The following is a 25,506-nucleotide window of genomic DNA, read 5'->3' as shown; positions in this document are numbered from 1 at the left end:
GTCTTTGTGAATGAGGAGACGTGTCAATGCAATTGGGATTCTTTTTTAGCTGGGTTTGCGTTTCTAAAGGGTAGCATCGCAAAGAAAGAGCAGCACTCACCACATCAAACACTCTTGTCTGCTCGGTAGAGCTCACAGAGCCAGGTGCATGATAAATACATGTACTCCACTCTATACCTTCATTATTTCGTATACAGTACTATATCAAGGTAATGGTAGTGGGTGAGGCATTGGCTAGAGATACAAATGTCGACCAGTAACAGCATACTGAGGGGCCCAGCTCCCAATTCCTCTGCCACTGTCACCCTACCCATCTCAAGATGAATAGGATTTAACGAAGCTGCGTTTATTGTCAACTAATGATGCTCTGTTCAAACAGATATTCTGATGGTAGAATTGATCAGAAGGCTACATAAATGCATAGGGTTAGGAGTTAGATTGTTCCTTTGACGCATGCTTGAAAGATTTTAATGGAGGTTGGTATACCATTTTTTTCCAGGGTGGAGATTTATATTACAGAAATCAGTAGGGCCTTCGAAGTGCAGGTAGCCAAAGGTGAAGGGTTAGATATTTTTCCTCTGTTAAAGCCTCATTCACTCAACCACCAATGCTCCCGGTCCATTGGCTGACCCTCGCCCCAAGGGAGAGAACAGCACTGTCAAAACCAAAACTGGTATTCTCTTATTCGAATGTCCATACAATTCAACCTGATTGGACTTCCCTTAAAAATAGACTTCTTTGATATTCAAGTGTTTGGAATTTGATCTATGTAAGTCAAATATAAAAGTGTCCGTAAGTCCTCTATTTGCCTTGAACCCCCCCAAAACACAAGTTCCAAAACATCCAATGGTCTTGATACAGAGCCTTGAGGAACACACATGCATACTGTGATATTGTGTATGCTATTAAGACTGGTTTTGTGGATTGTAAGTTGGATTTCCTTTCTTTGATTTTGTGTGTATGTGTCTCCACACCATGCTAGATTGGGAATGGCATGCTTGGATGGGCTTGGTTGACATGGTTGGACTGTACTGGTTCTCTTGTGTCGGACCTGGTGGATGGAAGGATGCCTGACTGTTGTCTGTTACTCATGCCATAGTCACAACCATGCATGTCCGTGTGAGGAATGGGTTGCCCTTTCACCTTTGTTCTTCAATAAGCACTTTTTGGGGAGGGATTAGAATAAGGCTATGGCCTTTTTGGTTGAATACTTTACTCGAAGTGCGCTACAAAACGACTGCCATAAGAGTGACGACATACCTACCATAACAGGACAGGACAGGGATCATGACAAAAATGATAACAGATATGACATTGTTCTGACATGTCTGATTGTTGTAACATCTGAAAGATGTTGAAACTACACCCTCCTGCCTATTAACAAAGTTCTATTCGTTGATATAAATGGAGGGTTGGTTGTGATTCAGTCATGACCTGTTATGAAATAAATTATGTCATGTCACCGTTTTACTAGCATTGCGATTGTCACTTCTTGTGAATATGGTGCCCAGTTTCTTTTCGTTTTTGGAAATAGAAGCCGATTCTGGAAATAGTTGTTTATCTAAAATGGGTCTACAAAGTTCAAAGGTGTTATGGTTTATTTGGTGTCTTTTTGACATGATGCAATTTGAGTTACCATTTTGCTATAGAGCCTGAATAGAGCCTCAAGGTTGGATTGTGACATTCTGAGATAGTAACTGGAACAATTGACATTGTCAGTGAATTAGAGGTATTTTGTAAGGTACTCCGGGAGAGCAGTGGTGTGGGTGTATAAGATAATATGATTATCGGCCAATGGGGACCATAGAAGGTCACCATTCATCTTCAACCCAATCAGAACAAGTCATGTGAATAAATGCTTTAGTAGTCATTTTACACATACAGTAAAAGGCGAAACACCTCCACGATTCTGTGACCAATCAAATGTGGTTGATTCCGTAGTTCAGATTCTAGTAAAAGGTAGTAGAGATTAACATTTCTTGGATGTCTCTTTGTGCACCAGCTTGGTTTATGTATTATAGATCCCAGCCCAGAGTTACTTTATTGATATGCACACTCGGTAGTGTACACAAACAGGTAATCATTTTAGAAGGAGTGTGCTGTAAACTGATTGGTGCTCTCCCTCGTGAAAAAACAACCAAGGTTATCCAATATTACTATTGAATGAATCCCATTTGGATCGACACGGTGTGTTTGAAATGCCATTTTTCCTCTATGCCCCATCTTCCCCCCCTAACCTTTGTGCACCCCTGGTTTTGTTGGCAACAAGCTGGGGGATGGGGGGGGCAGTTGAATCTCTGATTTGAAGCCCCAGTGTGCGAGAACTTGAACCCACTTTGAGCAATGTTTTTGTTTACTTTGGCCAGAATCACAGTCTCCTTACTCTATCCCACTTCCGCCCCTCTCCCCTCCTACCTTCCCCTACCCTCTCCCCTCCCTCTGAATACAGTACGTCCTTGTGCCCATCAGTGTCTTGTCTGTCTGTCCCTTCAGTCTGCTGTCTTGCTGCTTGGGTCTGTTCCGTTCTGCCTCGTGTCCCGTCTCCTTGTCCTCTCCGTCTGTCTGTCTGTCTGTCTGTCTCTAAGTCTGAGTCTCACCCCTTACATATTCACCACATTTTTTTTTACGTCTCTCTCTCTCGCTCTCCCTCTCGACCTGAGTCCCATAGCCTCATACACAGTGTGTCTGTCACGCACACACATACACATAGCATTACATCACACATATCACAAACATGTAGATATACTATGCATACTCACATAAACCCAAACTATTACCCAACTCAACCCTCTCCCTCTCTCAATCCCATGATCAACTTCCTCTGACCATTCAACCTACAGCCAATTCTCTCCCATCCTAGACGTCCATTGTACTGTACCTTTCTCCAGCTCTTCCTCTACCTCCTGTCGGTTTGTTTCTTGACTTCTTTTACTATCTGTGATAGTTCCTCTCTAGCTACAAGTTCTACAGCTATCTCTTTATGTCCTCTTATAAACACACTACCTGTTCCTCTCTATATTTATTTTGTGTTACTTCTGCCGGGACTGCGATGTGACAATGTGCCAACTGTCACATTAGGTCACATTGGCAAAAAAAAAAAAAAAAAAAATGAAGCTTACACAGCATTGAAGTGGGTTTCCCCCCTCCCTCCTCCCACCCCTCCCTTCTCTCTTTTTGTCTCTCTCCTCTGTCTCTATTCCTTGCGCGTGCTTTATCCTATATCTGATATTTCTCTTTTCCTCTCCAATCGTCTTTGTCTGGGCATGCTAGCGAACCTTAAGTTATATTCCTCAATGCATTTTATCTCAATTTTATATCTGGTTTTGTTACTTATCATTTAATCCTTGGTTTACCTCAATCTATTATGCATGCTGTCTGTGGGACTGATAGTTGCATCTATCAATGGAACCGTGTCAGATCTTAAAAAGGCTTTGTCCAGTGGATCTACCCTAAAACACAAAAATCTGATTAAAGTTTCTCATCATTAGCCATAGCTAGCAGGTACCATTAGGACTAACAGCACGAGCCTGTTTATCAATCAGGTGCATGAGGCCCCAACTCGAACTATAATCACTCTATCCATAGAATAAACACAATGGGAGAAATGTCTTAGGGAAGATCTCAATTGCATACTCCTCGCATCCTCTCTCCACTTTCCTTGTCTCCTTCTCATAACCCATTGGAGGAGAAGGTCAGCGTGGAGAGAGCTCTGGCTTTCTCATCCTATGGGTTTTGAGAAGGAGACAAGGAGAGAGGATGAGAGGACTATGCAATTGAGATCTTCCTTTATTCTTCCTATAATGGCCAACTTCCTGGTTTGCTGTGAGTGGCTGTGAGGACAGGAAGTTCCTGTTTACTGTATGGCATCGATCATACAGTACTCCCTCAAATATTATACTCTGTCTTCATGGGTGTTAACTCCACGTTGTAGATGCATATTCTGTCAGTAGTTCAGTTTTCAAAGATGAGAAACTCATAATAGATTTTTGTGTCTTTAATTGTGCCGTGATGGGTCAAATTTTGGTAAATGGAACCTTGTTGCTATGAATCGTTGCTTTAATGTCAATCTATATTGTTGTTGAAGCAGTTCTTGTTAGTTTAGTATTTTTTTGTTACTTTGGAAAGTATGTACTAGAAAAACGTACTAGATTTAGTTGATTTAGTTGTCATGCACCGTGTGGATCTCTGTTGATGTAACGGATGCCGTTGAAAGGGTCAATTTTCATCGGCCGGTCTTGTTACCTCTTTTTCTCTCTCTTTTTGACTCCCTCCCTCCACCTCTTCCCTCCCTCCTTCCCCCTCCCAGTCCGGCGCGTGCCCCCTCGCTTTTCCATCCCGCCGACCAGTCACGAGATCATGCCAGGTGGCAGTGTGAACATCACCTGCGTGGCGGTAGGGTCGCCCATGCCCTACGTCAAATGGATGCTCAACTCAGAGGACCTGACGCCGGAGGATGAGATGCCGGTGGGCCGGAACGTTCTGGAGCTCAACAGCGTGCGAGAGTCGGCAAACTACACATGTGTGGCCATGAGCAGTCTGGGCATCATCGAGGCGGTCGCACAGATCACAGTCAAGTGTAAGAGGGGGCACAGGGATTCATCTAGGCTACTACTACTACTGCTATGGTCGGGCAAAACCAGCATGGAGATGTGTTATGAGGTGTCATCTTTATGATAATTATATGTTTGCATCTAAAAGTGCCTCTTCACCCCTCCCTCCCCACCTGACCCCCACAGCCCTGCCCAAGCCCCCAGGCATCCCCATGGTGACCGAGACCACGGCTACCAGCGTCACCATCACCTGGGACTCGGGCAACCCGGACCCTGTGTCCTATTACATCATCCAGTACCGCGCCAAGTCTCCTGACAGCAAGTTTGAGACCATGGACGGCATCACCACCACGCGATACAGCATCGGAGGCCTTTACCCCAACACAGAGTATGAGATCCGTGTTTCGGCCTTCAACACGATCGGCCAGGGCCCCCCCAGTGAGCCGGTGGAGACCCGTACCGGGGAACAAGCCCCGGCCAGTCCGCCCCGCAACATCCAGGCCCGGATCATCTCCCAGAACACCATGATGGTCCGCTGGGACGAGCCTGAGGAGCCCAACGGGCAGATCAAAGGGTACCGGGTGTACTACACCATGGACCCGTCCCAGCTCATGAGCCTATGGCAGATCCATAATGTCCAGGATAGCATCATCACCACCATCCAGAGCCTGGTGGCGTCTGAGACCTACACCATCCGTGTCCTGGCCTTTACATCGGTGGGCGATGGGCCCTTCTCCGACCCCATCCACGTCAAAGTGCTGCAAGGAGGTTAGGGTTCTGGGTTCAACCCTTCCTATCAACATGTCCGTGTGCTCTCACTAGGGATGAATGCATACCACAAGTGATCCATTACGATCCTGTACTGTAGAAAGGAAAGAAGGTTCACTGCAATGATCACTGTCACTAATTAAATGTATCTTTGACTATCTTAGTCCCCGGACAGCCAACAAAGTTCCAGGTTGGCGCTGTGTCCGACACAAGCATCGAGTTGACCTGGGAACCTGCCTTTGAGAAGGAGGGAATCATCAACTTTGAGCTTCGGTACAAAGAGGGCAGTTTTGGCAGCCAGGTAAGATATTGTTGTCCATTGTTTAAAGCTATGGGAAGATTGTTGACCAAGCCTTTGCCTTTAAGTACTCTTGAACACCCTATCTGAGGAAAGGTGGTCAAACAAGGTTAAAAAAGGAACAAACATAAGGTACAGTAAACTGAAGTGATATTTAATTTCCGTCAAAGGCACGCCTCACTCCCTCTGTTCTCCACCAACAGGTGACCATAACCTTTGGCCCCACTGCCTCATACGTCGTTGAGGGTCTGCGAGCAAATACAGAGTACTACTTCTCTCTGGCCGCCATTTCCAACAAAGGCATTGGAGCCTTCACCAACGAAATATCCCAGAAAACCTTGCAAGCCAGTATGTAGCCCTTTTGCTCTCTTTTCCATGTACTCTGTGTGGGGTGTGGGCGGATGGTAGGATTCTGTGGTGCAGAGGTTAACAATGTGTTTGTGTCTTCTGGGGACCTTTAATCATGCAGATATTTTGTGAGGACATGAACTCTCTTCCTGGCTCCAGGCTAGAACCATGGAATTAAAGGAAGCCTATCTGTTATTGCCTTGATGTCGAAGTTCTCATCACCTTTGAACTGTGAATGTGTTTTATGAGGCCATACTCAGGGTTCAAAGCTGATTCAGTTTGCAATGTCTTTCTTGATTCAATACTATCTAGGTCATCTTTTGAAAACATGTGATTTAATGCTTTGTGAATGACCAATGATGTTTTCTCCCAAAGACTTCAACCTGACAACAATAACTTTATGTTTGCCTCATGAACATGACATACACTCTGTACGATATTCTGTTCTTCTGGAGGATAGGGTTGTGTTCGGTAATGCAAAAGGTTGTGAGTACTGTATTCACAGTCGTTTATGGCTTTTAACCGCTTTTTACCTTTTGATTTGATTATTTTCTAACCTGGGTTTAAACTGTATGTCATGGTGCTAACTATGATGCAGTTTATCCTACATTGTCAAACAAACCGGTCAATGTGGACAGACAACGTTTTGCAGTTTCTTTGGTTTTGCAGTTGGTTTTCCTTTGTCAACAGCAAGTGCACTTTAACCCATGTGACTGAGACATAAAAAATGTCTAACTTCCCAGTGACTGCCATGGCTTTCTGCTGAACCGTCAATAGACAGGGGAGAGGGAGGGTGTAGATGGGTGGGTGTAGGAATCTGAAGACAGGCTGCAAAACCATCCAATCGCAAGCCTTTACTGTTCCTGAGCAGCCTCACCTTGCAAATGAATTCCAGCCGGTCAACTCAGGAGTGGCCTGTACATGTTTTCCCCAGATGCCAGGAACACATCTAAATAATTTAAAAGCTGCTTGCTAAAAATAGTCCCAAACAAATGACATCATGGTACCTAGTAGGTGCAGAAGATGGAATACAAATATTCAATGCTGGTTGAGGAATGTGAAGCTGTTAGGATATTACATGTACAATCTCCTGTAAGTCTCCAGACTTCCTTAGGGGTTACATACTGTGTTCAAAGATTTAGATATGAGTTATGTGTTGAGGTTTAAGTCTTTATCTCCAAAGAACTCAGACAATGTATCTGGATTTGCTTACATTGTGGATGGATCAGGGCAGCCTTTGTGCAATTTGGGCATTTCTGCAGGGTAGTAAGTTAATATAGGTAAATTGTACAGATCAATGAGCATTGCTCAAATATGTGGATTCCCTAGCCTAGTCAAATGAGTGTATTAATCATACAGCATCCATGTAATCATAGCCCACACAATTCCATTATCATTTCAGTAATTAATTTGAGAATAGATTGGAGCTGTTTTGTCCTCTGTCTGATTCCTAAGGGGTTTACAATGAAGAACTTTGACTGGGGTTGGCCATCGGAAAGCCATGGTAGTGGGAGGAGACCTCCTTTAACACATTTTCTGTTTTTACCAGTGCAACTTGTTAGCCGTGCCCCTTGTTGGGGGTAAAGGGCTTTGGGAGAACCACTTCACATTTATGTTGGTTGTGGTTTGGATAGCTACGCAGACAGCGCTGCTGAATCACTTATAGGGCACCAGTTGCATGCAATACTCCCTCCTATCCCCTGGGGGTGCTATTGAGATTCTGTAACTGCATCCTTGATCAACGGCTACACCAGGCATGACCCTACCTATATATGCACAGTCAACTCCATCTCTGTCACTGTGTCTTCAAGTATGTGTGTGGGTATTTCCGCCTGTATATGTATGTATGTCACAGGTGGCTGGTTGCACCTTAATTGTGGAGGACAGGCTCATAGTAATGGCTGGAACAGAATAAATGGAATGGTATCGAACACATCAAACACATGGTTTCCATGCGTTTGATACCATTCCATTCACACCATTCCAGCCATTCCATTCTCTCTTTCTCTCTTTTTCTCTCTCTCTTTCTCTCTCTGTCTCTCTGTCTGTCCTTCCATTGCTGTCTCTGTCACGTTACCCTTGTCTGAAATGGAACAAAATCTCTCCTTGGAATGGCTTGACATCACCTTGCTTACTTTGTTTCCTTCCTCCTGTTTTGTCGAGTCAATTTAATACATTTTTAGTCAGATTTTTTTTTTTTTTTTTTAAGCATACAGCTCACATTACATCAGGAAGCAGCTTGCCACATTTTTGCTGGCGAATGGATTCTAATGTGAAGTCAACTGCAGCCACCACACCAGCTACAACATACACCACTTAGTGATAACATTTCCAAACCTTATCCATTTAATTAGAGTAAGTATCTCCTGGGGTCTATTTCAGCTTCCTGCTTGTGCTGAGGGTCTCCTTTTTTCAACCCGTTGAGCTCTGTTGTTAGAGTCCAGGGACATCAGTCACTTCTCTTAGTCAATGGCTGCTCGTGTACAGCCAGCCATCCCTTCTGAAGTAGGTGTCAGAAAAAGCCAATGGCTTCACATCAAAGAGGTCAGAAAGGTTACGAACTCAGACAGTCAAATCAAAACTGTGTTTCACACCACAACACAAAAACATCAAAACAAAACATGATCTTGTGGATGCCTTTGAGGTAAGTGTTTGTTTGGCACAGGTGGTCCAGTCTGCCGTAGCCCATAACAACGACCCCCCTCCCATTACCCCTTTGACCTGCCACTTAGCCACTCAAACTTCAGTAACTTAGTCTATTTCCATTATACTCGTCCCAAAAGACTCCATATGTGAAATGGTTAAATATTAATACAACATGTCTGTGGTTTGGCTACTCATACATTTTGGGAATAGAGAGTATATGTCTCTTCCAGACAGCTCAGTGAGTTGATTAAGGTCCTTGTGACATGTTTAGCTCAGGGCAAGTATCTTCAGTGCAGTGAAGAGTGGAGTTAGTTGAAACTCCCTGCCTCGTGGCAAAAACCTCAGCAAAACTGAGTGTACTATTAGAGTGTGACGTGTAGCACAAAAACACACACTTCCACCCCCCCCCCCCACACACACACACACACCCTAAAGTGCTGGCTTTCTAGAAAACAAATGTATTCTACTTTGGCAGTAAAAGAGCGGAGAGGTACTTCAAGTAAAGTAAAGAGTATACTGTGTCCATCGCAAAAAAGCAAAGCCAATCATCACATAGTTCCATCCTTATTAAAACAAACCAAGGGATTCTAGGAGACTGCTTTGAGACACATGACCGCCCCGCCCTAGATTGCTGGCCCTCATACATATCTCCATCCTCCTCCCCCTTCTAAGAATCCAATTACCGTAGTGCGCCACTGCCAGACACTGTCATTATAAACACACACCTCATTGGAGCAGCATGAGATTGCTCGCTATACATAAGCCACACACACACACACATTTGCAGGCTACAGTATAATGAGGAAAAGAGGAAACCTTGTTTACCAGTGGCTTGACTGTGCCTGCTACTCACACTCTCAGATGTGTTTAAACACTAATGACATGTTAGGGAAAGACCATTAGAACGGGAGACACAAAATAAAATAGTACCGAAAAACATTTAAGCCTAGATTTGAGCTTGCAAATTACCCTTGCGTTACTCGGCAGACTGGACCTCTTTTCCAACCAAGTGAAGTGAAAGACAAAAGGCAATCTTCTCCTTGTTTCCTTTCTGTCTATTCTCTTTGGTACAGTACAAATGTCCTCAGAGTGTGGAGTTTGTCTTCAGTCAGTGTGGCGTGACCAGGGGCCATTGTCATGGGGGCCGCTCTGCCACTAAGGACCAGTGAAAACCCACAGCCAAAGAGTTCTCGCCCGACTCCTTAGCTTAGCTTCAAGAAGTCACTTATTTGATCTCAGATCTGCAATATCTGACTCCAAGAAGATCAATTAAAGTGTATCTGAGTCAAATTATTTTGGGCTAGGTAACAAAGAAATGTATGTGGCACCATTGAGTTAAATGTTCCTACACTGGTCCTGTGGGCAGCAATGGCCCCCATTCAGACGCAAGGCCCCCTGGGATACGCTGTCCCAGTCAGACGAGGTTGAGATACCTATGAGACAACCGTTCAGACGCGGCCGCGGAGGGTCCACACACCGGGACCGGGAGCTCCCCCTATCTCCCTCAACATTACCCAGCCGAGAGGAACGGTAATGGGGGCAGGCAGGACCCTGGGGTGGGTGTTACGTGATTTTTGCAGAGGGGAGAGTAAAGGGCCCAATGATGTCAGATAAGAATCCCATTTCATAGCGTCTGAATTAGTTTTACGCTTTGCCGATGAGCTATAGGGAGACCTCTGGATTGTCAGGCTTTGTTACACATTTAGATTATACCTTGAAGCTGCCAGCACCCAGTGGAGTGTTATCGCTCAAATTAAAATGGCTGATTCTAAATCCCTGTATTTAGCCAAACAAGCAGTTTAGCCCACCACTTACTGTAATTGCTGAAGGTTTTTAGATTTATTGGAATGTTTGTACGAACGCGGCCATTTGGCTTGGAGACGGATTAATTCCGTAATGATGACAAATACCACTCTGACATTCGACATTGACGGTGAAAATAAAACACAGCGCACGCATCTTGTACTTACACTCCTGACTGAATGTGAATTTGATTTGTGACTAGCCGCAGACGAATGACTTGTGGACCAGCTTGTGTTGCGAGCAGGGCTATTGAAAGAGGTACATGTTTGAAGTAATTTATAAAGCCTCTACCAGCACTAGAAAACAACCCAAACACATCTCCCTCTAAGCTTCCGTTCACATCATAACAGACTTAGAATATGGTTGCGATATCTCCACAGACATGACTAATGATACTGTATGTGAAATCATATAGCATTCATACAGGCTTTCAAAAGATGCTTCAAAAGACCTACTGAAAGTGAAGCATTACCAGAGTTCCATCTTTTGTTGCTGTCATAGTTCTAGTGTCCATAATCTCCACCACTGGGCTTTGTGGGAGCCGAGGCTTACCCCATGGCTGTGCCCCTTGCCTGTCTTAAGTTCATCTGGTGTGAGGGGTCTGCATGGCGCCATAGCTCAAACCCTGACAGATTCCACAGTTTCTGTCTTCACATGATTGAGCACTGAGCGATCATTCTTGACACTGAGAGTTTGCAAAATACAATCTATTGTGGGGAAGAATGGAGAGAGAAGAAGCTGAAAGGCTCAAATCCGTTAAAACCGCAAATAAATAAGCACATTGGACACAGAAAAGGTTCTAAACTGTAGCTGTTCCAGAACAGTCAGTTCTAGTTCTTATAGCTTTTGACTGAGACTGTCCACTGATTGTAAATGCCTCCTGTCTTCTCCGGCCGCACTGTTAGCAAGAGTGGCAGTGCGGTTGGTACCGCAGCAGTAACCTTAATGAATGCAGCAGCACAAGTCATCCGTCTCGGTGCTGGTGCTGCCTGTGTTCTTTTTTATTGTTTAAGAGTTAGCGGCAGGCTACGCCCCGTCGGTAAAAGTGGGGAAGCTATGAAATGGGATTCTCTGAGCAAACGGTTAAGATAAAAAAAAAAAAAAAGGAACTGTGTCCTTTTCCCAAGGTCAAATGCAGAAACACAGAATCCAGTGGATGTAGGTTTTCCCCAACTGCTCCCATCCCTCAGTCTTGTGGACCCTCCCTCCGGCCCAAGTTATACAAGAGTATAATGCAGTCCTGGCTACAGCACAGAGCCAACTCTCTCACTCTTAGCAACCCAAAACAGACCGAAACTACCTATCTCAACAGGCCAATTTGACCAACTACAAAGCACAGTTTTCTGGGTTTGAATTTGGTAAGACGTGTCTCTATTTGGACACAGTATGTGGAAGGAGAGGGTTGTAGCTCACTGGCTCAGGGTGAGCGCAATCTGTAGTCAGGTGCTGGTGGTAAGAAGGTCTTCAAAAGTTAGTATTTGAAGGAAGCCAGGTACGTATAATGCAGACTGTACTTGTGTTTTGAAGTTTTAATGTTCTTATTTTCCGTTTTCTGCCCAATAGCCCGTTTTTTCATGTTTGTTATGATTTGACATTTTGGACCCTAACGCTTTTCTTTCTTTTGAGTCACCTCGGTTACAGATCAAATTCATTTTCCAGTTGCTTGTATCAATTTGTGTTTTGCTTTTGCTTGTTTGGAATGAAAACATACTGTATTTTGTTTTTCCTGTGGACTTAATTTCCATTTTTATCACAGATTTGTACAATGTGGAATGCCCTTTTCTATGAATTCACGTTTTTCATTTAGCTTAGTCCACCACTATTACAGATGAATTAGATAGTAAAAATGAACTGGGCTTGTCACAAATGATGTGAAGAATATTATACTATAGTCACACGGAGGAGTGTTGGTAGAAAAAGGGGGATCTTGACTTAAATAGAAAGGGTCTCATCTATGTTCTCTTATCCGTCTAATGCCTGGTGCGGGTTGAGAAGTGAAACATTTTATCACTCCTTGCACACTCACTTGGTGAGCACGAGTTCTAAGAGCTCTGTGCAGATTAGAACGTATAGGCTTTCATTTTGATTTAGAAGTTCACAGATGTGTAGTTTTTAATATGTTTTGGAAGAGCGCTCCACACAAAAAACCCAGCCACTGTGTTGAATAGCTTTTATATAATAATAATAATAATATTAATAAAAAGACCCACTCTGCTACTTCTCCCCCTTCCTCTAACTCCCATACTGGAAGCACAACACCTTTCAGTTTAAGGAGGAGTGTAAGGCTGGCAAAAATAGAGGGGCTCTGGTTTTTATCCTTTAATCGATAGTGTGAGTGTGTAGCGCGCAGTGCAGGCCTGGACAGGCTAACATCAGATAGCTTCCGTGGTATCACACACGGGCTGATAACTGACAGACCCTGACAGACCCCTTGGTGTTACAGACCACTGTGCACATGTCTGGAAATATAATTCTGTGAGTCCGTGACATAGTCCCAGCTATCAAAAGAACTGGCCCTGTATCTCACGAGAGGCGTCCATTTTGCTTCATTATTACGCACGCTGTGTCGTCCAGTCCTCCTTACACCTTTTACGTTTACATTTGCCTGACGAGTCAGTGTTTCTGTTTTGTGTTAACATTCTTGTCAGTTCAAGTCTCCTTTTGAGTTGGGTTTTTCCTTTTATCATTTTCTTTATCTCTCCCATCTTTTTGTTTTTTGTTTTTCACCCCTTTCCCCCTTCCTCCCCTCCTCCTCCTCCTCCTCCGCCTCCTCCTCCCCCCTTCCTCCCTATCCTCCCACCTGACCAGAGCCCTCAGCCCCCCCTCAAGACATTAAGTGCAGCAGCTCCAGCTCCACCACCCTACTGGTAAGTTGGCGCCCCCCGCCTGTGGAGAGCCAGAATGGCGCCCTGGCGGGGTACCTAGTGCGCTACCAGGTGGTGGGAGCCTCGGTAGAGGGTGGAGGCGGCGGTGCCGGAGAACCCATGGAGGAGCCGGCCGTGCCGCCCAGGGTCGGGCAGGTGCTGCTGCAGAAGCTGGAGAAGTGGACCCAGTACCGTGTCACCTTGGCCGCCTTCACCGAAATCGGGCCGGGCCCAGAGAGCGAACCCCTGCTCTGCCGCACCGACGAGGATGGTAATTGAGCTTATTTCACCCACAATCTGTACACTTGTTGTGAGGCAAATACAATACCTGGGCTGTCGACATAGCTACACAACGATCTGCTTCTCAGACAATGGGCAATACCTCTACTACCGTATGATTACAGGGATGTAGCAACCCATAAAATTACCTCACCTAAGCTTCACTTATGACACCCATACCCCTAAACATAGAATAAATTCACAATGTCAATAGCGTACCTCCGTGGTTCAAATCAAGGACCCCCAGACATAAGCGTCTTAATAAAAACCAGACCACCCCCAGCGACATCACAATATCCTTTGGAAATCTGAAAGTCGTTGTTAAACCATTTTCCCTCCCCTCCTACATTAAATTTATGATATAGCCGCCCCATCTCATCTCATTCTTCCTCTATGGTGTCTAACAGCCTAGTGTTTAGCCTCTAACAGTTATGAGCATGCCACACCTCAGGACCTCGTATGGCTGGCCATGTCACAGCACAGCCAATTCCACTGATGGGAGGCTGACAGTAACTCAGCCATGTGATGGCTCGCCATCCCTCACAATACACTGGTGCAAATGGGCCACACTTTTATTAACCGTGCGTAGGAGCCAATTTGTCTCTGGAGGCCAGTGCGGTGCACAGTAAAAGGCAGGATGCCAAGGCCTCACATAAAGGCTTTCCATTATGTCTGAGAGACAGGGGTTTAACCGGAGACCGGCGACACAGAGTAGACACTTATTGGGAGGTCAGGTTGTGAGGGAGAGAGCTGTGTAGTACAGTTTTGTGTGCTTGAAAGGTTTGCCCCTACAGTCTGGTGGGGGGTTATGTGTGCAGACTGCAGAGTTGAAGTTTCTAGTCTATCTGGCTGTCAGGGGAATAGCTCTTGTAGTTTTTTGTGTAAGTGTGCTTATGCCAGATCGATAACCTGTTCATACCATATGAGCGGACTATGCTGTCGCAGTGTTTTAACATTGGCCCTATCTTCTTTTCTACCCACAGTTCCAGGGGCTCCTCCTCGGCGGGTCGAGGTGGAGGTGCTCAACTCCACGGCGCTCAAGGTCATGTGGCGCTCCCTGTTGCCGGGGCGACAGCACGGCCAGATCCGTGGTTACCAGGTGCACTATGTGCGCGTGGAGAACGGAGAGTCGCGCGGTCTGCCTCTGATCAAGGACGTCATGCTAGCCGACGCCCAGGTATGATCCAGCCAATCTAACCAATTCATTGTATCAAGCTGTCCTATTGGAATGACACACTTATGGAGTGACATGAGAGCCTATGTAAAGATTAGTTCAATTCTGTTTGGTAGTGTAATATGAAAGAAAAATTGTCACGGGTACAACAAACTGAAGAGGAACCTGAAGACCTTCGTTCTGTGGTCTTGTTTTGTGGAAGTGTAAATGCTACACATTACTTTTACATTGTGTGCTACGATATGTACAATACGTGTGCTCTCTCCTTTTAGTTTATCATTTCATGTTTCTGCAATATTCCTCTCCTCTGCCCTCAACAAATAATCACACCTTCCTTCTTTCACTTCCCCTCCTTTTATTAGGGCTGTATAGACCCCCCTTTAAGAGAACCTCAGTGGTCCACTTCTTGAAAAGTGTGATTGCACGGCTCGTATCGAGCACAGCAACTCGGCACAAAATGGCTGATTATAGTATTCTGAGGCTGGAAAACCAAAATTGGCATGAAAGCATTTTAGAGAAAAATTGTCCTCCCTGAAAGCTAGAATTATAATGGAAGCCAGCACAATGGTTGTTTTTTTACAAAGCCTCTGTCAACAAAACAGTGTAGGAAATACACAAACTATTTTCGGTGTGCTGTGTCATCATACAGTAAATTACAGCTTTGCACCACTAGGACAAACAAAGCAAAAGTACACAAACTGAATATTTATCCCCAGAAGTCTATTAACATATCTATTTCACAATGTTTTCAAGCAACATTCATAACGTGTGGTCTCTTCTTTCACAGGTCTTTCTTGTAAAATAGACTTAAAATAGAAATAAATGTTTAATAAAAATAACCTTATTATGACAGGCTGTTAACAAATTGTTAATGGTTCAGCCAAAGTTTGGATGTTTTAGTAATCTTTTATACGTTTAATTTGAGTCATCCAACTTGGCGGTAATGCACTGTTATTATAGTAGATATAGTAACCTCATGAAAAAAAACACTGTAAACAGCCCCCATAGACTTCAGTTCACACCTCTTCCCTAGTCTCAGCTGCTCTCCCTAAAACAGACTAGCTTCTCTCTCTCCCTCTCTCTGGTCTGACCTGTTCTGACATGTCTGTTGCTCTCACCCTCTTCTCTACCTCCTCACAACACGCTCCCCTCTCACATTCCCCTTCTCTTGAGTTCCTCTCACATTCCTCTTTCTTCCCTCTTTCTCTCTCTTTTAAAATCGCTCTCTTTCCTGCACTCTCCTCTATATGGGGGGGGGGGGTAGTGGGAAACGGACGATACAGCCGAATACGTGAGTATATTTGGAGTCGCCAGAGTGCTACTGTGTAGTTGAGGGGTTAAAAAGCACTGAGTATTGCATCACCCCAGCTATGTTCACATGTATAAGAACGACCGGACTTACATCATCCTATTCAATAGAGCTTTGATATTATGGTGCTTTATCAGTAACGCCCTAACACTATATATTATAAACAGGCTCTCTCAAGTTAGCATAGCCTATCCGGTGCTACCTATCTCCAGTATTGATGTCCTAGAGAGAGTAAAGGCAGAATTCATAATGCTAATTAGCTGTGTGGATGATGAGACGGTGGCTGATGCAATATCTGGGTGCTGCTTCTCCCTGTGCCTGGACTGCTTAACGCTACTACGTGCTACTGTGTGTTGTTGTGCTGTGTGTCGTGTCGTGTTGTGATGGTGCGTTTTGTGTTGCGATTTTGCTGTTTTCTTTTACTTTGCTGGTGCCACGCCTACGATTGAGTGTGAAATAAAAAAAAAATCATCCGTTAATCAATGGTCACATTGTTTAGACAGTTATTTTTTAAGTAAATCTTAACATGAATGATATAATATATCATCAGAGTCTTGAAATCTAAAACGGCTGCCTCATCATCATACTTCCTCAAACTCACCCGATTGACCCTTGTGTTTATCAACAATTCCTTTCTGACATAATTTGAATCTTAACGTTTGGCCCCATTCCCCAGTTTCATAAGCACTTGCATGATATATATGATATTGACGCCGCCATCTTTGGTGTGAAAACAGTACATAATGTCCTCTCTTTACCGGCGCTGACCTCTCCATCTCCCAGCTGACCAGTCTAAAAACATCCTGCATTCATTTAGCTAGCCAGGCCCCTCTACTGAAAGATTCATCAGCATTGATCGAAGATTCCTCTCTCTCAAGAGCACCAGAGAAAATAATGGCTGAAGGAAAACTGCATGCACCAGCCATGGTGCATAAATGTTTTTTACTGTGAGCGTAACTTGGCTAATGCCCCATATAATGTATATCCTTTTGCCTCCTTATCATATGCATCTTGTAGCTTTGGAGAGTAGTAGGATGTTTAGGAAGCGGTAGGATTAGCAGAATTCAACCTGCAAACAAAATGGAGGACAGAAAGCATTCTATCCACCTTAGAGGTCAAAATCAGCAGAACATGATAAAATAGTAAGAGAAGGTGGTTGGCTGCGGAGTTGGTGATGGTCATATGTTTTCACCAGTGTTCTGATATATTGTTTGTCTTCTTCCTGTTTCCTACAGGAAATGGTCATCGGAGGGCTCCAGCCGGACACCACCTACTCCATCACAGTAGCTGCGTACACCACCAAGGGAGATGGAGCACGCAGCAAACCCAAACTGGTGGTTACCAAAGGAGCAGGTCAGTCTTTCATACAGTTTATAATATCAGTCTATATAGTACCACAATTGTGCCGTCTGGTTTGCTTAATATAAGGAATGTGAAATAATTTATACTTTTACTTTACCTTTTGATACTTAAGTATATTTTTGCAATTATATTTACTTTTGATACTTAAGTATACTGAAAACCAATAATTTTTTACTTTTACTCTAGTATTTTACCGGGTGACTTTCACTTTCATTTTCTATTAAGGTATCTTGACTTTTACTCAAGTATGACAAGTGGGTACTTTTTCCTGCTCATGACATATATTACAATGCATTAGTACTGTGTCATAATTCATTACACCTGTAGGCTTTAATCTACCTTCCCTATATTGGAAAGAAAATTACCATTCAAATATTTCTCGATGAAACGGTTGTGGGTTTATTGAAAAAAAAAAATACACATTTTGAAAGACAGAGACAATCCTATTTGATTTGAACCAGGGTACTTAAGCCTCTTTAGAACCCAGAAGGCTTAGCTACTGTGAACACGACCTAACCCTGCAAGACTGGAGAGCCGTGAAAGCCCTCTTTGAGCAAATATGGGGCCGTCAGGGCTAAGATATGAGGCTCCTTTGTGTGTGCATCCACGCCAGTCCGCTTCACGGCCTTCAGACACTCAATATACACACGCTCGAAAGCAGACACACACCCACACACACTCTCACACAAACACACATACGCCTCATATGACAGGTCCTGATCTTGACAGGTGTGCCTATCGCAGGTGTCAGGTAGTGTGACGGGTGGCAAAGGGCCTTGGTACTGTCACTGCTCTCCTCCCTCCCTTGTCGTTCCGCGCTGACTGATCACTCACTCCATCCATCCCTCAAAGCCATCCCGCTTTCCCTTTTTATTACTGAAGAGCGGAAAAAGAGCTTACGCGGCCCCAAATAAATAAATTAGCGTGAGGAAGAACAAAAAGAAAAGAAGAGAAGCCTCAGCCCCTTAGGAGGTAAAAGAGGCTTCCTATTCCTCTTTCATGTGACAGTGGAGCTACCAGCTCGGCCATGGGGCTTAGTCAAATCGTGGTCCAGACGGTTTTCATGGTTTTCTCAGGCCCATTTCAGGGAGACATTGTGCTGTCAGACAAGTTAAGCCCCTGCCTTGTACTTTGATAAAGCAAAGGCACAGATGGGAGGGAGGGCCCTTGCAAATGTTTACACCAGGGTTTCCCAAACTCGGTCCTCGGGACCCCAAGGGGTGCGCGTTTTTGGTTTTTGCCCTAGCACTACACAGCTGATTCAAATAATCAATTAATCATCAAGCTTTGATAATTTGAAACAGCTGTGTGGTGTTAGGGCAAAAACCAAAGTGTGCACCCGTTGAGGCCCCAAGGACAGAGTTTGGGAAACGCTGGTTTACAAACATACACACACACACACACTGGTGCATGTTAATGCGTGTGTAATGCATGTGAAAAGAGTGAGTGCACACACACAGGAAGAGAGACTGGTTTTAATCTTTCAGAAGGGCAACTAGACTCTTATGACAGCAAAATAAAGAAATGGTAAGTTGATGAAAGTAGGACTATGTCAAACTCTTAATTCTTGGTTCAATCGATAATGCCTCAAACTCCATCAATACAAACATTGTGAAAATCAAGGATAGAATAATTTCATCCAACTCAAAGGGGTTGGTCGATCAAGTCAAGATCAATGACTTTTCATGTAACAGCCAGCTACTTGTGTGTAGGTGTTGGAGTCCGCTGCTCTGTCTTTCGGCAACATACTTTAGTCTAAGACTGCCATCATTGAAGTCAATTGTGTTGAGGAGGGGCATTGTACAAAATAAAGTTTTCAGCGATTGAATCGTCTCTTACCACTCAGAGTATCAAAGCCAATGACGACTTTTCAAAACCCCGCTTTACCCATGTTGTGTTCCGGCTCTGGCCCAACCCATCAGTTTCTGGACTAATCAGACGGCCCGAATGTGTTCGCATTTTTTGAAGGGTCGGGGAGGTACTCGGACCCAGACTCATTGCGGAGAAGAAACTAACGTCTGTGGGCGTGGCAGAGCAAGGGGTCTTGGTAGCCAGGCAAACATTACTTTGCTTTCCTTGTGTTCATTAACCAAGTAATAACAGCTAGATTTATAGAAGTTGGTGGTGTGTGACGTCACCTTGTCTATTCAAATCGCCTTCGGGCTCTAAGGCCTTCATGGTTGATGTAAGTTGAATTACTTTGAAAGAAAGGGCCAGACATGTACATCAAATTGAAATTAATGGTTTTGTGCGACATGCAAAAAAAAGCCAGCAATTACATACAACAGAGCTTAGAATAATCCAGTCCCTGGCTATTCAGAACAAGGGACAGTTCGAAATCTATGGGTGGGGGTGGGCTGGTCCAACTCAAGGTCTCATGAAAAAAAATGCACCCCCCCCACACATAAAATATATTTTCGCATGACCCCTTGTACTGTATAAAAAAATTGCACACCCTCCTCCCTCATAGAATAAACTTAAAACAATGTTTACGACCACAAGTAACAATAACTGTAGCGACCCTGTGTTTATAAACGTGGATATCGACTTTTCCACTTCGGCATGCTTTTGCTGCACATTTAATGACACACAGTGCTACGGGCCAGAAGGTTGAGGGGTCACCGACTACCGCGTACAAGCTCATTCTCCTTGCCTGTTTCATTAGGCCTACACTACGATCAGAGCCGGCTGCAGACAATGATCAGCTAAGGGTAATTTAAATGCCTTATTTATAATTATATAAAATATATGCAACAAATTTTCCACCAACAGGTTTCTGTGCCAATGCACCACAACCAATAAACAAAGCATACCGACTTTGGGCTCTTCAATATCATGGTTTGCGTTTTCAACAATAAATAGACTATGTCAATCTCGACAAACAGAAAATACAATCCCTCCCTACCTTGTAGGTCTAGCCAGTATTGAAGGCTTCGCTTGATCTCTGAATGTCATTAAACTTTTTGGTGTTTTGTAACAGATTCATCAAATGGCCACTGCATAGTTTGGTTTGATTGATTGATTTTATTTGTCAGTAAAAAAAAAAATATATATATATATATATATATATATATATATATATACACACAGTACAATGATTTTTTTAAGTGACCGGCGTTGCACAATAAAGTTGGGACTTATTTCCATTGTGGGCCCAATTTTTTACAAACAGGTGAATACATAAAGTTTATCCTGTACACATTAGCCAGCTTTTGACATTATTTTTGGTATGACTTCGAGTTGCTGTGGTAGTGTAGTGGTCTGGGTGTAGCTGGTGTAGAGGAGTCAGGTGCAGGACAGCAGAGATAAGTAACTTTACTCAAATATTCCAATAACATGTCGTAATACCGAGCCCACAATAACGGACCGAACATACATAAAACAATCACGCACAAAAACCATGTGGAAAACAGAGGGTTAAATAATGAACATGCAATTGGGGAATTGAAACCAGGTGTGTAAAACAAAGACAAAACAAATGGAAAATGAAAAGTGGATCGCCGATATATAAAAAATGTGTCCGTACCAGATAGACTCTTATATTTAAAACAGTGAATTCTAGAGCCTCTGTCTCTGATTTGATGCTGGTGGACATCTCTAACAAATGAAAAATAGTTGGATAGGTACTGTACCTGGGGTCTGAGTCCATGATAATTATCTGGACCATACCAAGTTGAATTAATACTACTCTTTTTTTTCTACAGATAGCCAGCCTAGCTGCTTAAAATGCTCAACCTCCAGATGAGTATGAGGGGGGAGTTAAGTACAATTCTTACAAGCTTGTTTTGGCTGGTAGCTTATTCTTTAGATGTGTGGGGCTGCTGGTGAACCATGATATGCAGGCATAATCAAAGTGACACTGGACTAGCGAACTTGCCAGAGTCTTTTGGGTGTTTACAGTATAGCGTAAGCAAGCAGATGAGGACATTTGGCTAGGTTTAAACAAATTATATAGTAAAACCTGCAAAAGAGTGAATGTAAACCAGAGGGAAAAAACGCACTACCCTCCCCTGTACCCAATAAAAAAAACACACACAACACTCCTCAAAGCAAAACATAAAGTTAGACAACCCTCCCCTATTTTGGAACCCCCACACACACATTTTGAACTGTCCCTAACTATTCATAACAGTAAAATAAAGAATACTAAAATATGTCCATACTGTACTACACTTTAAAATAATATACTGTATACAGAAGGACATTACTCAGTTCCATTAAGTCCATTAACATTCCAGGCCACCAAAGGCCATTTCTCCTCCCACTCTTAATAGTCAGAATTTCTCATTAGTCTTCATCCCTCCATCTTCCCCTCCTCCTCTTCATCCTCCCATCCCATCTCCATTCTCCCGTGAGGTGAGCAGATTGCATGTTGGCGCTATAACGCTGAGCCGAGCGGGGAGTTTATTTTAATCCCGGGATGCCTGGACAGGCCCCGGAATACACTGGGAAGAAACCGTCTGGATGCCACTAGCCCTCGCAGACCGCCTGGCTATTCCTTCTCCTAATTGGCTACTTAGCACAACGTGTGGTGATTGCACCAAACCGAAGCTTGTAGCACCTCATATTTATGGCTTTCCTTCAACTATCTTGATTTCTTCTGTCTTTTCTGTCTTAAAATAGATGTTAAATGAATGTAATGATTCTTGTCAACTGCCTCTGGTGGGCCACTGACCCACCCACTTAGTGGTGTGCATTCTGGTAGCCTAATGGGTTCTTAAATGAACATTGGTGAAATGTCAGCATTGTTTGAGCGGAGACTTTACATTTTTGGGGTCAGTGTCAACCATAGTGAAAAAAGAAGAGAGGAAAATTAAGATGGCAGAGTTTACAGAAGGTATTACAGAAGACCTTTGCTGTCAAAATAGCTGAATCTCTAAGCGTGGCCAAGGCGATTTTTCATCACCACAGCTAAATTAAGTATATGTGGGGAAGCATTTTCAATTATGTTTGCCCTCTAACGCTGGTCAGCTCGTGCCACCTTCGACGCCTGATATCAATTGGATGCAAAAATGCAGCGGAGCACTTTTGGAGAGCCTTAGCCAGTGTACAGTAGAGTGAGAAGGGCCCACGACCCCTGATATATCTCTCTGGAAGTTGTAGCCGCAGGTTAACCACTAACATGCTGACCACACGCCACGAGCGTTGGAAAATAACTGTACACGTACATGTTATTCAATCATTGCACCAACACTGCTTGCGCACGTCAATGAGTGTCTGCGTAGCCAGCCGCTAAAATAGAACTTGGTTCTATTTGTGACGCTTGATGCGCTGCAAGTCCCGCCTCTCCCATCTCCTCATTGGTTTTTAGGAGCAGATACCCACGTGCCATCTCCTCATTGGTTTTTAGGAGCATATACCCACGTGGGTGATTGAAAGATGAACTGAGGTCCACACTCCAGTCCAGTTGGTGGTGGTAATGCACCATAAAGTTGGTTGGCAACCGCCATATAAAGTCCAAAAAAGAAGAAGAAGAAGCCTGAAGGAGGTTCAAACTTATCTGTGGATTAATTGTCAGAGTAGAGGACCTTGTACATTTCAGATAAAATAACAACCCAATGTTTATATCCCAGGACAAATTAACTAGTAACAGCAAGCTAGCTAGGTAAATTAGCATAAATGTTTAATTGTCACCAAATTAATATAGCTGGTTCAGAGTTCATTTTGATATTTCAACCTGCGTGTCCTGATTGCGTCTGGTGTGGATGGACAAAATCAATATGCGCGCTCGCAGACGGTCTGGTCAGCATGTAAGAATGCTGCCATTTTTTTACTTTCACTTGGCACGTGCACACACGTACCCACACGCTCTTATACACAGACACACGTGTTACTTGTCTTTAGGGGGGATTGCAGAGCAATAGAGAGAGTGTGTTGTCTTTGTGTGTGTGTACGCCCATGTGTGTTTTACTACTGTGTGTGTGTGTGTGTGTGTGTGTGTGTGTGTGTGTGTGTGTGTGTGTGTGTGTGTGTGTGTGTGTGTGTGTGTGTGTGTGTGTGTGTGTGTGTGTGTGTGTGTGTGTGTGCGCGTGCGAGAGGAGAGAAAATGAGTAGGAAACCCAATCCACTACTCAATCAAGACGACTGTGTGTCAACAGCGGCCATTAAAGCCAGCCCTGATGGGAAACGTGCCTCTAGCTCCACTAGGAAGGATTGAGGGAGGCCAAGTGGAGAGGAATGGAGTGATGGAAGGAGAAAGAGAGGGATGGAAGGAGAGGGGGAGGTGTCCGCACCCCCCCCCCTCGTTGTCCCCTCTTTGCGGCAGATTGCTCCCAGTCCCATGTCGCCTTCATCATGAGGACTCTCGTTCTCACCCCCTCCTCCTCTTCCTCCCTCCATCCTCCAGTTTTCCCTTAGCATCAACCAGCTTTCTCAGTTAACCCCAACTACCCTTTCCTCTTCATTTACAGTAGTCCCTAGCCTACCCTGTAAACCCACACACACACACCTCAGGCCCATTATCTCGGATCTTCTCATTGGGGCTTACTAAGCAGTGAATGTGAGGGGAGTCAAGTTTAAACAAGACAGGCTGGTTGCAGGGCTGAAGTTATAGTTTGTTAGCGGGGAGTAATAGACGTATTCATCTCGCCGCTGTTTGGAGGCTGCTGCATTTCCGTTACTGTTCCAACTCAATTTGCCCCTGCCCAGAACAGGCCCATTAACAAGAAGGAACAAAGTGGATGGGTATATGGGGAAGTGGGGTAGATGTGAGTTGTCAATTGGTACGGGAGCCTGTGTGCGTGCTACACAGTGCCTAAGAGTGTGTGTACAAGAGTGCACACATACAGTAAATGTGTCGGCAGAAATCCACACACACACACACACACACTGAAACACACACACACATAGCATTGAGGTAGATATTGTTCCAGCCAGGGAGAGATGGCTCCAGACAAATGTTTGGCTTCTCCAGATTGGGCCCTGGCCTGGGCGAGAGGCCAAATTGCCCTGTGTGCAGCAGGGATGATGTAAGGGCAGGAACTGTCTGCTGAGCTGGGCTAAATCACGAGGCACAGTGCATACACAACCCACACACACATAAGCATGTACGCACGTAAATGGCAGAAGTACTTGCATTGCAGAGTAGCCTAACACACATGTACACAAATTGAACTTTTGCACCTAATGCGTGTGTTGTGTTGGAGCCTGTGTGTGTATGTTTATGATTGAGCCTGTGTAGTAGTATTTCGGGGATAGCATTTTGGTAGCGTTTTTGGGAGTCAGGTGTATCAAGTGAAAGATCACATCTTTTGCCTCATGTATTTTCATAGACAACATTGGATGACTAGTCTGGTGTGGGACCGCTGTGCTAAGACGGGACTGGAGTGCAATTTCACAGCACTCATCTCTCACTAAGCGCCGCTCACTTCTGAGACAAAGCCTCTGTGTTGACACTGGCTCTGTCACACTGATGGGACCACTAACTAACGGAGAGTAACACAGAGAGGAGAGCCATCCACAACCCCGAATCTGGGTCACTGAAGTAGAACGTCTAGACTACTGCATCATCCACTCTATAGCTCATCCAGTCTAAAGCCTCATATCTCGAGTTGATTATCTCTTATCTTTCGCACTAAAACTTTGAGAATACTTTTTTTGTAAGAGAGTCACATCACAGTTAGCCTGGGTGCCAGTCTGTTTCTGCCAAGGCTTGACAATGACAATGGAGTTGGCCAAGCACAAACAGATCTGGGACAAGGCTACATCACAGTCACTTTGAGTTCCAATTCCCATTTGTACGCGCTTCTACTCGTCAATGCTGAAATGAATTGAATATCAATTCGTGAATAGGAGAAATGGCTCATTGTTTCTGTTGAGAGGACCTTTGAAGCTGCAGTTGAATTTTATGTAATTATCGGAATTGACTGAGTTCAAATGGAATCGACATCAACCCAAATGGAGTACTGTAGGTCTACTGGCCCAACATGTTGTTGAAAGTGTAAAGTAGTCCCAGACAAAACGGTTTTAGTGGTCTGTTTCTACTGACTCTGTTCTTGCATAACCTTTCATCTGCCGAAAGAAAATGTTTTTTTTGCCCCACTAAAAGGCACATTCCATTCGTTAATGAAGAAAACGAGTTTATCTCATACCAAACATACACCATT

The 25,506-nt window shown here is 44.1% G+C and overlaps 1 protein-coding gene across 32 annotated transcripts in view; it reads left to right on the top strand.

The window, feature by feature from the left end:
• LOC106613507 (receptor-type tyrosine-protein phosphatase S) overlaps window positions 1-25,506 on the top strand; it is a 282,372-nt gene that overhangs the window by 193,730 nt on the left and 63,136 nt on the right. For 20 of the 32 annotated variants that reach the window (XM_014215826.2, XM_014215825.2, XM_014215827.2 and 17 more), the window contains 8 exons: window positions 4,307-4,576; window positions 4,737-5,318; window positions 5,483-5,619; window positions 5,820-5,964; window positions 13,222-13,548; window positions 14,540-14,733; window positions 15,995-16,021; window positions 17,275-17,392. In XM_014215826.2, the coding sequence (XP_014071301.1) occupies window positions 4,307-4,576; window positions 4,737-5,318; window positions 5,483-5,619; window positions 5,820-5,964; window positions 13,222-13,548; window positions 14,540-14,733; window positions 15,995-16,021; window positions 17,275-17,392 (1,800 nt within the window). The remainder of the gene's footprint in view (window positions 1-4,306; window positions 4,577-4,736; window positions 5,319-5,482; window positions 5,620-5,819; window positions 5,965-13,221; window positions 13,549-14,539; window positions 14,734-15,994; window positions 16,022-17,274; window positions 17,393-25,506) is intronic. The other 12 variants (XM_045687314.1, XM_045687309.1, XM_045687315.1 and 9 more) reach the window with 2 other exon arrangements.

Source organism: Salmo salar, chromosome ssa10 (assembly GCF_905237065.1).
Source record: "Salmo salar chromosome ssa10, Ssal_v3.1, whole genome shotgun sequence".
NCBI lineage: Eukaryota > Metazoa > Chordata > Actinopteri > Salmoniformes > Salmonidae > Salmo > Salmo salar.
The sequence above is the reverse complement of the archived record's forward strand: the minus strand, read 5'-3'. Positions and strand labels throughout refer to the sequence as shown.